The 15,594-nt window shown below is 41.1% G+C and overlaps 1 protein-coding gene across 1 annotated transcript in view; it reads right to left on the bottom strand.

The window, feature by feature from the left end:
- Positions 1–9,441: 9,441 nt before the first annotated feature.
- Positions 9,442–15,594, bottom strand: part of fem1c (fem-1 homolog c) — a 49,307-nt gene continuing 43,154 nt past the window's right edge. The window contains exons 3-6 of the mRNA XM_034170471.1: positions 13,436–13,624; positions 12,550–13,061; positions 11,475–11,651; positions 9,442–11,346 (exon numbers count right to left, since the gene is read on the bottom strand). Of these exons, the coding sequence (XP_034026362.1) occupies positions 11,082–11,346; positions 11,475–11,651; positions 12,550–13,061; positions 13,436–13,624 (1,143 nt within the window). The 3' untranslated portion in view covers positions 9,442–11,081. The remainder of the gene's footprint in view (positions 11,347–11,474; positions 11,652–12,549; positions 13,062–13,435; positions 13,625–15,594) is intronic.

The following is a 15,594-nucleotide window of genomic DNA, read 5'->3' as shown; positions in this document are numbered from 1 at the left end:
GCCAATGTGCTTGCTCATGGGGTAAGGTTCAGTTTGCAGTAAATGTATCACAATATGTATCATATTCCAATACAACTTAATACAATTATATCATAGGCCGTGAATCGGGATTCGCATTGTGAGGTCCTTACCAATACTCAGCCCTGTTGCTTATTCAGGAAGAATATTCCTGATCCTGTTCCTGTTGTGTTTACATTATACCTGTAAACACAACAGGAACACAACATTGTTTTCCTGTTGTGTTTTAATTTAGTCCATTCAACACCATGAACGTTGCGGTCAGATGAGGACGAGTGTGTGTGTGTGTGTGCGTGTGTGTGTGCGCGTGCGCAGTCCTGTCGTTCGACTGATTCATTGCTGAGGTTTCAGCCATGCCAGCTAATTGTCTCTGAACACTGTAGGTTTGTTATTTTGACAAGTGAAGTGCAAAGTCCTGTGGCAAAGTGTTCGGTGAGCGGTAATCACTCTTTGTATTCACACATTACTCGCTGGGTATCTTGGCTTTTATTCAAGCAAGTCACACACGTGCACTCCACACAGGCTGGTATCAGATTTGGATCAGTTATCCCTAAGCTAATGCCGTGCTTGTCTATTTTAGCTGCTCTGTCACGTTTTCCCACTCCACTTTCTCAATCACCAACTTCTTATTTTACACCTAGCAGGTGCTCCCTTTTTCCATAGCAATGGACTGTGCAGGCATCAAACATGCAAACAAAATGTGCGGCAAGCGTCAAACAATTCCCATTACAAAAGGCAGCGTTGATGAGTGTATTATCCCGAGGGTTGTGACCTTATTGGATCCCCAGATCCAGAACAGAGTATTCAAACAGTGGAATATCTGCACTGCTATGAGTGAATGTGAACTCTTGTTTAAGTGAAAAACAATATGTTTGAAAGCATTAAAAACATAATCTGAAGTAATCTATGGGCTCCTGGGCTCCATATGCACTGTACAACCTCAATTCCAATGAAGTTGGGACGTTGTGTGAAATGTAAATAAAACGGAATACAGTGATTTGCAAATCCTCTTCAACCTATATTCAATTAAATACACCACAGACAAGATATTTAATGTACAAACTGATAGACTTTATTGTTTTGATGCAAATATTTGCTCATTTTGAAATGGATACCTGCAACACGTTCCAAAAAAGCTGGGGCAGTGGTATGTTTACCACTGTGTTACATCACCTTTCCTTCTAACAACATTCAATAAGTGTTTGGGAACAGAGGACACAAATTGTGAGTATCATGATTGGGTATAAAAGGAGCATCCCCAAAAGGCTCCGTTCACAAGCAAAGATGGGGCGAGGATCATTACTTTGTGAACAACTGCATGAAAAAAAATAGTCCAACAGTTTAAGAACAATGTTTCTCAACGTTCAATTGCAAGGAATTTAAGGATTCCATCATCTACAGTCCATCAGACGATTCAGAGAATCTGGAGAACTTTCTACACAAGCGGCAAGGCCGAAAATCAACATTGAATGCCTGTGACCTTCGATCCCTCAGGCAGCACTGCATTAAAAGCTGACATCATTGTGAAAAGGATCTTACCGCGTGGGCTCAGGAACACTTCAGAAAACCATTGTCAGTTAACACGGTTCGTCGCTACATCTACAAGTGCAAGTTAAAACTATATCATGCAAATGAAAGCCGTACATCAACAACATCCAGAAATGCTGCCGCCTTCTCTGGGCCCGAGCTCATTTGAAATGGACAGACGCAAAGTGGAAAAGTGTGCTGTGGTCTGATGAGTCCACATTTTAAATTGTTTTGGGAAATCATGGACGTCATGTCCTCTGGACAAAAGAGGAAAAAGATGAACCAGATTGTTACCAGCGCAAAGTTCAAAAGCCAGCATCTGTGACGGTATGGGGGTGTGTTAGTGCCCATGACATGGGCAACTTACACATCTGTGATGGCACCATCAATGCTGAAAGGTACATCTAGGTTTTGGAGCAAAACATGCTTCCATCCAAGCAACGTCTTTTTCAGGGACGTCCCTGCTTATTTCAGCAAGACAATGCCAACCCGCATTCTGCACGTGTTACAACAGCATGGCTTCGTAGTAAAGGAGTGCGGGTACTAGACTGGCCTGCCTGCAGTCCAGACATGTCGCCCATTGAAAATGGGTGGCGCATTATGAAGTGCAAAATACGACAATGGAGACCCCGGACTGTTGAACAACTGAAGTCGTACATCAAGCAAGAATGGGAAAGAATTCCAGCTACAAAGCTTCAACAATTAGTGTCCTCAGTTCCAAAACGCTTATTGAGTGTTGTTAGAAGGAAAGGTGATGTAACACAGTGGCAAACATACCACTGTCCCAGCTTTTTTGAAATGTGTTGCAGGCATCCATTTCAAAATGAGCAAATATTTGCACAAAAACAATAAAGTTTATCAGTTTGAACATTAAATATCTTGTCTTTATGGTGCATTCAATTGAATATAGGTTTAAGAGGATTTGCAAAACATTGTATTCTGTTTTTATTTACATTTTACACAACGTCCAACTTCATTGGAATTGGGGTTGTGTCCTGCCAATTGAAGTACTTCGTAAATAAATATGTGAAAATGTCCGTTTTAAGCGCACTGTTGTCTCACAGCAAAAAGGTTATGGGATCAGTTCCCACCTGGTCCTTTCTGTGTGGAGTTTGCATGTTCTCCCCATATTTGTGTGGGGTGGGTTCTCTGGGTCCTCTGGCTTCCTCCCACATCCAAAGACATGCATGTTAGGTGGATTGGTGGCTCTTAGTTGTAGTGTGCATGCAGCTGTGAGTGTGTGTGTCTAGACAGTAGTGTTCAGAATAATAATAGTGCTATGTGACTAAAAAGATTAATCCAGGTTTTGAGTATAATTCTTATTGTTACATGGGAAACAAGGTACCAGTAGATTCAGCAGATTCTCACAAATCCAACAAGACCAAGCATTCATGATATGCACACTCTTAAGGCTATGAAATTGGGCTATTAGTAAAAAAAAAAAAAGTAGAAAAGGGAGTGTTTACAATATTAGTAGCATCTGCTGTTGACGCTACAAACTCAAAACTATTATGTTCAAACTGCTTTTTTTAGCAATCCTGTGAATCACTAAACTAGTATTTAGTTGTATAACCACAGTTTTTCATGATTTCTTCACATCTGCGAGGCATTAATTTTGATGGTTTGGAACCAAGATTTTGCTGGTTTACTACTGTGCTTGGGGTCATTGTCTTGTTGAAACACCCATTTCAAGGGCATGTCCTCTTCAAGTATTTTGACATATCCAAACTGATCCATGATACCTGGTATGCGATATATAGGCCCAACACCATAGTAGGAGAAACATGCCCATATCATGATGGTTGCACCACCATGCTTCACTGTCTTCACTGTGAACTGTGGCTTGAATTCAGAGTTTGGGGGTTGTCTCACAAAATGTCTGCGGCCCTTGGACCCAAAAAGAACAATTTTACTCTCATCAGTCCACAAAATATTCCTCCATTTCTCTTTAGGCCAGTTGATGTGTTCTTTGGCAAATTGGAACCTTTTCTGCACGTCTTTTATTTAACAGAGGGACTTTGCGGGGGATTCTTGCAAATAAATTAGGTTCACATAGGTGTCTTCTGTCACAGCACTTACAGCTAACTCCAAACTGTCTTTGATCATCCTGGAGCTGATCAATGGGTGAGCCTTTGCCATTCTGGTTATTCTTCTATCCATTTTGATGGTTGTTTTCTGTTTTCTTCCACACATCGCTGTTTTTTTGGTCCATTTTAAAGCATTGGAGATCATTGTAGATGAACAGCTTATAATTTTTTGCACCTGCGTATAAGTTTTCCCCTCTCCAATGAACTTTTTAATCAAACTACACTGTTCTTCCGAACAATGTCTTGAACGTCCCATTTTCCTCAGGCTTTGAAAGAGAAAAGCATGTTCAACAGGTGCTGGCTTCATCCTTAAATAGGAGACACCTGATTCACACCTGTTTGTTCCACAAAACTGACAAACTCACTGACCAAATGCCACACTACTATTATTGTGAACACCCCCTTTTCTACTTTTTTTACTAATAGCCCAATTTCATAGCCTTAAAAGTGTGCATATCTTGAATGCTTGGTCTTGTTGGATTTGTGAGAATCTACTGAATCTACTGGTACCTTGTTTCCCACGTAACAATAAGAAATATACTCAAAACCTGGATTAATCTTTTTAGTCACATAGCACTACTGTTATTCTGAACACTACTGTATGTGGCCCTGTCTAGGGCGTACCCTGCTTCACGGCCTTTGACTGCTGGGATAGGCTCCAGTGCCCCGTGACTCTTGACTGGAGTAAGAGGGTATAGAATATAATCTTTATCGTCATTGTACATTCATGCAACAAAATCTGTCCTCTGCATTTAACCATCCAAATTACAGTTAGACACAATCCAACCACTAGGAGCAGTGGGCAGCCACAGTCCAACGCCCAACTCCAGAGACGTTGCCTTGGTCAGGGGCAGAGAAAAGAGCAGACTCTCAATAAGCATGTTTTTGATTGTGGGAAGAAAACGGAGTGCCCAGAGAAAACCCACGCAGACACAGGGAGAACCTGCAAACTCCACACAGAAAGGCCGGGAAGCCATCCTACGACCTTCTTGCTGTGAGGCACCAGAGCAAACCACTAATCCACCGTGCCACCACAAAATGAATGAATGACTGTTTTAAGGACAATTTTAGGGTGTGTCCTGGTAATATTGCATATGATTATTTTTTGCTTTAATAAACATAAAATTACTGTTGTGTTCTGAGGTACATCACTTCCCATCATGTAATGTTAAAGTGCAGCGGGATGCTAATAGTTGCTAGTGCTAGTAGTTACGAGTTTGTGTTAAATGATGTGTTCTTTCTTTGTGCTACTTTGTGAGCGATGTGGATGAAAGTGGCTTTTGTGCCAGGAAGGCTTTCTGTGCTGGCATCGATACTGTCAGAATGAGAAAATTCTTTTTCGTTATTTAATATTTTGTTACGTACATTTTACAAAAATCATTCCAATCATTTATTCGCACTGGGTGGAAGATAGTGCCCTAAGAATGGAGACAAGTTGAGAGAATAAATAAATAAAGCATAGAGTAACCAGAGATTGTGGAACATCGTCCCTGTTGAGCCAGATTGGATCCCTCTGGTTTTTGATGAGGACTGAGCCATAGTAATGCCCTGTGATAAACAGAATAATTATCCATGGTCGAACGTTTAGCATTTGGTTTGACCAAACCAGCACTCTGAAATGAGTGAGTGATAGATAGCAATAGACGGGAGAAAAATAAGTTTGACAGAGGCAAGTTCACCCCCAGGTATCCAGAGATGGATGAGCGAGCTTAATGTAGGACAGCTTCCAACAGGGCATTATTCAGCCCTAAATATAGATGGGACAGAAGTAGGCTGAGCTGACAGCACTGTCAAAGGCCACAAAATGCAGCCATAACGTGAAGCCATGTAGGCAGTGACCTGGGCCGTGTCCCACAGTCATGTTGACCCATAGTTTAGTGGGTTAAGGTGTGTGATTTTTGAAATTTAAGCATTGACCCTTATGTTAGCATCTGAGCATCACATACCAACATGTTGCACATTTGTGCTCAGGGCTACTTCTTTATATACAAGTTGTGAATGATTTTCAAGAGATTTCTGTATATTTTTTGGATGGCATTATAGAAACATTTGACTTTTGAAGGTTTAATGATGCAGATGATATGTATGCTTAGGGCCTTATTTATAAATGATAATTATTCATTGATTTAAAACAAATGGACACCACTCTACAATAAAAGTGCATTACTTCATGTTGTAAAAAGAATTAACAGTGAATTAAGACTTGTTTTGTAATCTTTTTTATTAAAGGTGTTCTTGTTAATGAAACTTTTAATTTACATTGTATCTGGAAAGTATTCACAGCGCTTCATTTGTGTCCACATTTTGTTATGTTACAGCCTTATTACAAAGTGGAGTCAATTTTCCTCCCTCAAAATTCTACTCATAGCATCCCATAATGATTTTTTTTTTTTTTTTTTTTACAAATTAATTAAAAATAAAAACTAAGAAACCATGTGTACATAAGCATTCACACCTTTTGCTCAATACTTTGTTGATGCACCTTTGGCAGCAATTTTTGAATATGATGCCACAAGCTTGGTGCACCTACGTATCTTTGGGCAGTTTTGTTCATTCCTCTTTATAGCACCTGTCAAGCTTCATCAGGTTGGATGGGGAGTGTCTGTGCACAGCCATTTTCAGATCTCTCCAGAGATGTTCAATCGGTTTCAGGTCTGGGCTCTGGCTGGGCCACTCAAGGACATTCACAGAGTTGTCCTGAAGCCACTCCTTTGATATCTTGGCTGTGTGCTTAGGGTTGTTGTCCTGCTGAAAGATGACCTGCCGCCCCAGTCTGAGGTCAAGAGCGCTCTGGAGCAGGTTTTCATCCAGAATGTCTCTGCATTCATCTTTCCCTCAATCCTGACTAGTCTCCCAGTTCCTGCTGCTGAAAAACATCCTTACAGCATGATGCTGCCACCATGCTTCACTTTAGGGATGGTGCCTGATTTCCTCCAAACATGATGCCGGGCATTCACACCAAAGAGTTCAATCTTTGTCTCATCAGACCAGAGAATTTTGTTTTTCATGGTCTGAGAGTCCTTCAGGTGCCTTTTTGCAAACTCCAGGCAGGGTACCATGTGCCTTCTACTCAGGAGTAGCTTCTGTCTGGCCATTCTACCATACAGGCCTGATTGGTGGATTGCTGAAGAGATGGGCGTCCTTCTGGAAGGTTCTCCTCTCTCCACAGAGGAATACTGGAGCTCTGACAGTGACCATCTGGTTCTTGGTCACTTTCTTGACCAAAGCCCCTTTCACACGTGGCCTGTGTAGTTGCAAGAACTCATAGAAAATCAGACACGCATACAAACAAGTGCAATCACCTCCACCGCTTCCCCCAAGCTTAGCAGATGGATCAAGACGACAACAACAAAAAAAAAGGCCTCCAAATGATTAACTTTTTGTGACCAGCTCACATCTGTACTATTTTTAAAATGTAATCCTGGGCAAGGTTATGAGATACAGCACAGATCAACAACACACCTCAGAGTTGACCTGAATGAATTCACTGGTGTTGACGGTTTTGTTATATTTCTACTTCAGGTAAATTTTACGCCAAATAAGTGCACAGTGTTGCTTCAGATGACTGGTTATCAGATTCCACTGTTGGTGCTGCTTTGAAACATTATGTGCAGTAATTATTCTCTGATGTGAGTCATTAGGCGTTTCAGTTGTTTACAGTTTCATATTCTAAGTGGTACGAGTTATACACACTGTTACGTATGAACAAAATACACACAGAGAGAGAGAGAGAGAGAGAGAGAGAGGAAAAAAAAAAAAAAAAAAACCCTTACCAAACTTGATTTGTGTGATCTCTGCTGAGCAGTACGTGTATATACACCTCACCATGACTAAGAAATTCCCACTCTGCTGTGTTACATACCCTGGCAGTGACTCACCAGTGAGCATTCAGAGAGGTGTGACCAAACATCCTATTCTTCATTTCAAACTGCTTATTTACATCTGTGACTGTCATGGTATTGTTTTCAGTCCCATGTGTTTTAGCAGCGTAAATGAAAGTTTTGATCCAATTTGAACTACACGTATTGGAATGAATATCACATTGATTTAATGTTGCGAAAATCAGGTAAATGTCAAGGTCACAAGGTCAAAACTTGGGCCTAATGCTTATATTTTGGCAGGCGTGCACATAACTGGTGCTCAGGCATGATAAAAATAGAAAGTGCAGCAGAAGGCATGGAGGGTAGGGTAGGGTAGGGCTTCTCAGAAAGAAAGCAACGACAACAGCTGAGCACCAGTTATGTGCTCGCCTGGCCTCTATTTTGAGGAAAATTTACACCTATGGCAGCTACTATTAAAGACTACTATGTAGTCACATCACCTTTGTGGTGGTTTCATCTTTGACCTTGAAAGGTCAAACAGTCAAAACTGCTTAACTATCAAATGTCGAAACCACAAAGAAATGCATTACACATTTTCAGCAATTCAGTTGACAAAGCAGTTTCCTTAAGTTTTAGCTCATTCACTACATTACATTGTAGCTGTTTAACTCAACACTAGTCCATTTAAAATGCTTTTTGTCCCAAGTGCAACAGAATCTCAAAAAACCTAAAAGAAAAAGGCCCAAACTGAAAAATCCTGGAGTTCTCCATTAATAAAGGAGTGGATTTTGTCATAGGAGTCTCACACCTCAGCCTTCTAGCATATTAGGATCTTACTTAGAAAACCCATTTCCATTTGTGCTGCCAAAATATCAACTTGTAACACACACACACACGCACACACACACACACGTCGTATCAGCTCCTGAATGTTCTTGTCAGCTGGCTGTCCTCAGAGACACAGCAGTTAATGAGAAAAACAAACCGCTACATCAGTCTCTTCTTTAAACGAAGACAGCCCCCATCACCAGCACAGGGGCGTAGGATTTTCTGGCTACACAATTCTGTTGCGGTCCTTCCAGCTAAAGTATGAGTTTGCAAGTTACTCCACAGTGCAACAACAGGTGCATAAACTCATTCCAATTCACGATAAAGGGCACAAGTGGTGCCTTAATAGCCCAGGAACTAATTTCTTTGTAAATCCATTACAAGCAGATGTTTTTCTATTCATCCACATTCAGCTGTTAATTCAAGGCAGGATCATGGTGGCATCACCAACTGTAAGTTAGCCGCCACCACCTCCAGCTACTCCTGGGGAAGCCCAAAGCATTCCCAAGATAGAGGTGATTATGGCACACTCCAGGTCCATGCAGGGATGCCCAAGTTGGTAGTTGTCACTTGTACATCTTTCTTTCAGATATTACCCCAAGCTCATCCATGATCTCATACTTTGAGGTCCTGATGCTCATTCTAACCCAAAACTGCTGGGATGTGTGCCATCTGGGCAATTATATGGTAATGGAATTACAACAGCAGCAAAATCTGGACATGTGGCATCTAACCATGACAGATTAGCTCAGATTGCAATTCCGTTACCGTAGAATTGCCCATCTGCAAAGCAACAATGCAACCCTGACACAAATTTAATAAGCCCCTCCATTCATTGGATGTGATCTGAGAGCTTCTTGCTGAGGAAAAAGAAGAAGAAAAAAAAAAAAAAAAAAAAAAAATCTGTAACAGGGCACAGCCATCAAATGACAGAATGGATGGGGAATTTCCAGGAGTTAGTTCACTGTTCTGTAGCCTGGATGAAAACTGCAATGTTCCTCCTGAATATGAGAAAATTGTTGAGACAAATTTTCCTCAAAGCATGTTTCACTGCATTTCTGCTCCAATTTTACACCCCCCCCCCCCAATCTTCTCAGCTCAAGAACCTGATGAAAAGTTACACGAGTACATTCATAAAGAAAAGACATTTCAACAAGGAAACAAGTGTAACATGGGTTTATTGTCAAACTGGGTATTAAGACATGAACTTGATTAAAGTCATATCCAATCTCAAACTCCTTTGTAATAAAGTGCAGATTCAACTCAGCTTGTCCCGGGAGTCAGCATGTTTCATGTCTAGTTTTGTGTTGTCTAATGAAACTGACGGCAATATGAAATCGTTAAAAAGATGAAAAGCCCTTTTTTTTTCCTAACTCACACAACTAAAGCTAATGTGCAAACATAATCACAAAGCTTTTCTATTCTGTACGACAACCACCCCCCTCCCTTTTGTGTCTTCAATGTTAATACAAGTGGATGACAGTTTAACAAAATGAGTAGCACTATGCTAGCTGTAAACAAGGTTTGTAGTCTCAAGTCCTCATGAAAGGTATTCTGCAGTAAATGGCTGGCTGATATCCTGTTGTACATGCGCAGTAAAGCCATGCTGGTAACCTACTCTCAATCTGCTTTTGATCAAGATCATTAAAGAGCAATGACATTCAGAGGGCAGCCGTGGATGACTGGAAGAGGTCATTTCTGCAAACAAGCCTGTGCACTGCCAAGAGTCACAGACAGATGGGCTGCGGTAGCGGTTGTGCATGCTTCAAAATCTTCCAAAAACACTGCATAAAAGAAAATACCCTGTGGCACTCACCTCCTGTCTCACAGTCGCTCTACCAATCAATACAAAGGTTTTATATCCCCACTCTGTGTCAACCGGAGGGATACTGAAGCAAATGGTGCAATGAGGTAAACACAGAGATTCATGAGAGCTATTGCACAAACAAGTGCCAGCGCAGAACACAACAGTCTCTCTTTCCAACAGCCAAGCCTGTGCATAGGAAGAATAAAGCACTTAAGGTGTTCGTAGACATGAAACCCTTCTCATAAAGCTTTAACAAATGAGTCAAAGCACTACAGTCCACACCACTTGGCCAAATATTTAGATTTGGACAGAACAAAAATTGCAAAAAAAAAAAAAAAAAAAAAAAAAAAAAATAATAATAATAATAATGACTGAGAAAGGGTTCATGACTGTTGGCAACAGTGACAGGACAAAACAAAATAACCTGAAGTCCCATCATATGTAGAAATGCCTCAATCTTGAGAGGTGAAGCAGGCATGGAGGTGAGTTATGGTCAGCGTGGAGAAAAATCTCATCATTTTTATTCAATAAATAACATTGCAGATTATAAAGGGGGAGGATCCCCCCCCAACTCAAAAATAAGTGAACCCCATTCTCAGTGCATCCAGGGATATGACAATGCACCTCCATGTTGCAATCAATCCCCAGTATATTCAATGTAGGATGGGATTTTATCGCCACGTTTGACTCAACTGATTAATTTAATCAGGGAGGAAAAATACAAAACAAAAAACACTGGTCCATCTACTCCATTTTTTAAATCCATCGTGGCTGAATGAGGACATTTTGTGCACAAGAAATCTTCTGTCCAAACTCTTAGGTTGAAACTGCAAACATGATCCATGTAATCGTGTCTAATCAGCTCATCAAACACACTTCGGGTCGGGCTTTGAACTATTATGCTCCTCAGTCACATTGGCATAGAACACGCTCTTTCTGTTTTATTCCATTTGTTTCTACCACTCCTCCACCCATTTTTTTAACCCACAGTCATTATCTGTGGAGCAAGACAAAGGCCTCGAGTTTTTCGGGGATGTTACCCCGGTAGTCGAGGTCGTACTTGACAATGGCCCTGGCAGCCAGGCACTGCAGAGTGGTGTGGTTTATGGGTTGGATGACGTTCCGGGCCAGTTCTTTCTCATCCAGGAGATCACAGGCCGTCTGTTGGAAGGCGTTGGTGCTGTCAAAGTGAGTTCCGTATGAAATTAGAAGGTTCATGATGTCAGGGTGTCCGTTCGATGCAGCTATATGGAGGGGGCTGTTGGAAGAGCACTTTTTTAATGGGATACATTAATAACTAAACACAGTGGTTAAAAACACTAAACTAAATACACAAAAAGGACAGCAAAAATGAGAACTGCAAATAAATAATGAACAGAAACTGACCTGTTATCATCTTCATCGCGGCTATTTACATCTGCTCCACACTCCACAAGAATGGAAGTGACTGTGAGTGAGGGGAACTTGCAGACAGGGTAACGCCCCACACAGGTCGTGTTCCGATCAACTGCCAAGTGTAAAGGACTATAGCCGTTCTTGCCACATGGCTGCAGCTTCAGGAATCTAAGATGAAGCAAAGGTGATGTCTTCATACAGTAACAAGAGCAATAGCCATGAAGTGGGGTGGGTGATACACTGGTGTCACAGTCATCACTCATGTGATAGCGTGTCACAATATGGATTGCGCAATACCGTCAATTCAGAAACCAGGCCACTGAAAAAAAACTCGCCAAATATGCATTAATTTGGACATCAATAATCATTTCAGTACATCCACAGCTTGGCTCAGCACTTCATTTAAGACCTGTAATGATCAAAGTTGTTTATCAAAGCTTTTTCCCCTGTTCTGGGGGAAGGCAACGTCACTGCTTCTGGCGGCCTACAAAACTGACAACCTTCAACATGTGTCAAAGCACGTTAAATTCTTTTGTTAAAACATATAACTCACTCGTATAAAGTCACTTTCACAAGAAGACGTTACTGTAACAGTCATGGAAATGGTTAAGCTGTGATTCTGTTGTGTGAACCAGCAAACGTTTGCACTGCAGGCTTGTTTAGGCCTAAGCAAGTGTAAAGTGCACCTGTGTTAATTTTGACAACATATTTTGGTTTTGTCACTGTTGTGACGAAAATGTCATTATGTTTATGTCATAATTTAATAACCTGAAATGAAATGAATATAAAGTAAAATACTATTACAGGTTAAATTCTTGTTCAAAAAAGTTAATTATTGAGGGTTTCATATAGCGCAACATCACTAATACCGTGACACCGCAACAGCTAAAAAGTGAAAAATCCCCCGATATTAATTTTAGGTCATATCACCCATCCTTATCATGAAGTGACACACATAATATAAACAAATCACTCAAAACTTTCACCTCTTTGATAAGTAATGTATTTTAAAATCTGGTATGGGACCACCTCCTGCACCAATTGTACCCAAACAAATAAAACACACCTGTAGATGGTTTCCTTCTTGAAGTGGTCCTGATCTGCAGTACACGGCACCTTCTCCAAAAGACAAATGAGGTGCAGGATAATTGACAGTGCTTTGCTGAGCTGTGCAGGGTCAGGAGGCATTGGCCCACTTTGCTTTACTGCTCGCTCAATCTCCAGAACACTTTTTGACAGAATGCCCATCAAGTCTTCAAATGATACAGAGGTTCCCAGCAGCCCTTTGGCTCTGTCCTGCAGCATGAAGGAGAACAGCTCAGCAAAGGACAGCAGACTGGAAGCGGTCATGGGGCTCAGAGGATCCAGGTTACTCTGCTGCATGTCCAACGCATATTTCCACAGATTGATGCAGCGCTCAAAGTTTCCTGAATCTGCATAGACAGCACCACGGTACCGGATGTAGTAAGAAGTGTCTGGATGCTGTGGACCGAGGATTCTTTCACGGATAAGCAGTGCTTGCATACGCATCTCATCTGGGTCAGATATCAGTCCGTCCAACTCTTCTCCATTTGTGACCTAGGATGAAGATTATAAATTTAGACCATGATGAAATAAAAATTTCCATAAGAATTTGATAAAATCATGTTTTGAAGAAAGCAGCAGTGATATTTCTTAGTTAATTTAGCTCATTTGTGCCTTAAAAAAGCAGAATCAATGTCTTTCTTTTCACTTTTTATTCTATTCCATCACAGAAAAAGCACTCATACAAAGAGCGTGATTAATTACTGTAAAACAACCAATACAGATTTCTTGGTTTCTTGGTTTTGGTTGCACAGAATCCATAATAGAACATAAGCAATAATAAAACTTTTCCCAACAGTACTGTATGCAACACAGAATGTTATTACTAAAGGACAGTGCTACCTGAAAATACACACTCCAACACTCACCTCCCTGGCATAGTCATATGCCATGATCAGCTGCTTGGGTTCCGGTTTATGGATGATGTTATTACTGTCCATATATCTGAGGTCCATGGCTCTCTTCCAGTACTTTAAAGCTCCAAGCAGATCTCTCTTCTTATCCACGAACGTGGCTCCCAGCAGCTCCAGAGCATCTATTCGCTCCATGTGGCTTGTCTGTTGAGGAGAGAAAATAAGTATCATATGAATGCTGGATTATTTTCATTACCTGTGCAGTCCACTCTTTCCTGCAATAGAGGTGCATGTACACAGCCTCACAGACCAGAGAAGGTAGTCTCTGGAGTAGGCCTCAGATGAGTAAACTAACCTGCAGCAGTGCTGATAGTGCCTTCCTTCTTACCTCACATCAGGACAAACAAACAGTCATTGGCAGGTGAGCAGTGATCAAGAATTGTTAAAAGGTACCAACATCATGATAAGAGGCAAGCATGGTTGGCATTACTTACATACTCCAGCTATGGTCTATCATTCGATTGGTGAAAATTATGGGACACCAGCAGGGAACTGCTGTTGTTCCTGGTTAACAATGTTAAAACACTTCAATCAATCAATCAATCAATTTTTTTATATAGCGCCAAATCACAACAAACAGTTGCCCCAAGGCGCTTTATATTGTAAGGCAAGGCCATACAATAATTATGTAAAACCCCAACGGTCAAAACGACCACCCTGTGAGCAAGCACATGGCTACAGTGGGAAGGAAAAACTCCCTTTTAACAGGAAGAAACCTCCAGCAGAACCAGGCTCAGGGAGGGGCAGTCTTCTGCTGGGACTGGTTGGGGCTGAGGGAGAGAACCAGGAAAAAGACATGCTGTGGAGGGGAGCAGAGATCGATCACTAATGATTAAATGCAGAGTGGTGCATACAGAGCAAAAAGAGAAAGAAACAGTGCATCATGGGAACCCCCCAGCAGTCTACGTCTATAGCAGCATAACTAAGGGATGGTTCAGGGTCACCTGATCCAGCCCTAACTATAAGCTTTAGCAAAAACGAAAGTTTTAAGTCTAATCTGGGGATGTATGCAAGCCTGGCACAAGAAGGCAACACCGCTGCTTCTGGTAGCCTACAAAATGGACAACCTTCAACTTCACATCAAAACTACAGTAATAATGCTACAACTGTAGCTGAAAATCAAGCATGTCATCTACGTAACACATTACAAACAGTATGCTGGAATGTTGGAATGCTTTTAACACCAGGCGACTTCAAAGTGCTGGTGGACAAAGTGCAAAGGCTAGACACGCAGAACACCCTTGCTGGATATTTATGAAGCAAAATACAAAAGAGATAGACTTCAAAAGCGATCACACAAGATACAACTCTCTCATCACACATGGTGGTCAAGCAGGTATCAAGATACAAGCCAGTGAACAGACTGGTGAGACAAGCCTGGTCAGCCTGCAACCCAAATCAATGCAACAATATTTTGATATTTCATACACACCTACTGTAGAAGTGTGGCAGGGTGAGACCAATGACAGTTCTACAACCAATTTGGGAATGAGATTACAAAAATGAACAAGAACCATGACATCTTTATGACAGCTGGCAACTTTAGCTCAAAATTAGGATTGACACTGACATGGTTCATAAATCTGTAAATACACTCATCAGGTAAACCTGTTCAATTGCTTGTTAATGCAAATAGCTAATTAGCCAATCACATGGCAGCAATTCAATGCATTTTGGCATTTAGCTGTTGTGAAGATGACTTGCTCCTCTGTACCACTTCATCATGAAGCTGTATAACTGGTGATGCAAAATGCAAAACATGCACTGTGCACAATTTCTTCAATCACAGCCACAGCAGCCTGTAACTTCTTCTGGGTTGTCTGCGTGTCCTGGTGGCTTTCCTCACACTTATCCTTCTTGCACAGTCACTCAATTTTTGAGAACTGTCTACTCCATACAGATTTACCATAGAGTGACATACTGTTTGTATTTCTTCATAATTTATGTAAATAAATTCCAATACATAGTCAGTGAATTGGAAAGTTTCATGTATCCATCCCCTGACTTGTCTGAAGAAAACTGGCAATAAAGCTGATTATTTACAGGTATTGTACCAAAGGGGCCAATTACTTACGCAACCATCATCTTGACTTTTATATTCTTTATTAAGATAT

The sequence above is a fragment of the Thalassophryne amazonica genome, chromosome 5, assembly GCF_902500255.1.
Source record: "Thalassophryne amazonica chromosome 5, fThaAma1.1, whole genome shotgun sequence".
NCBI classification, from domain to species: domain Eukaryota; kingdom Metazoa; phylum Chordata; class Actinopteri; order Batrachoidiformes; family Batrachoididae; genus Thalassophryne; species Thalassophryne amazonica.
The sequence above is the reverse complement of the archived record's forward strand: the minus strand, read 5'-3'. Positions and strand labels throughout refer to the sequence as shown.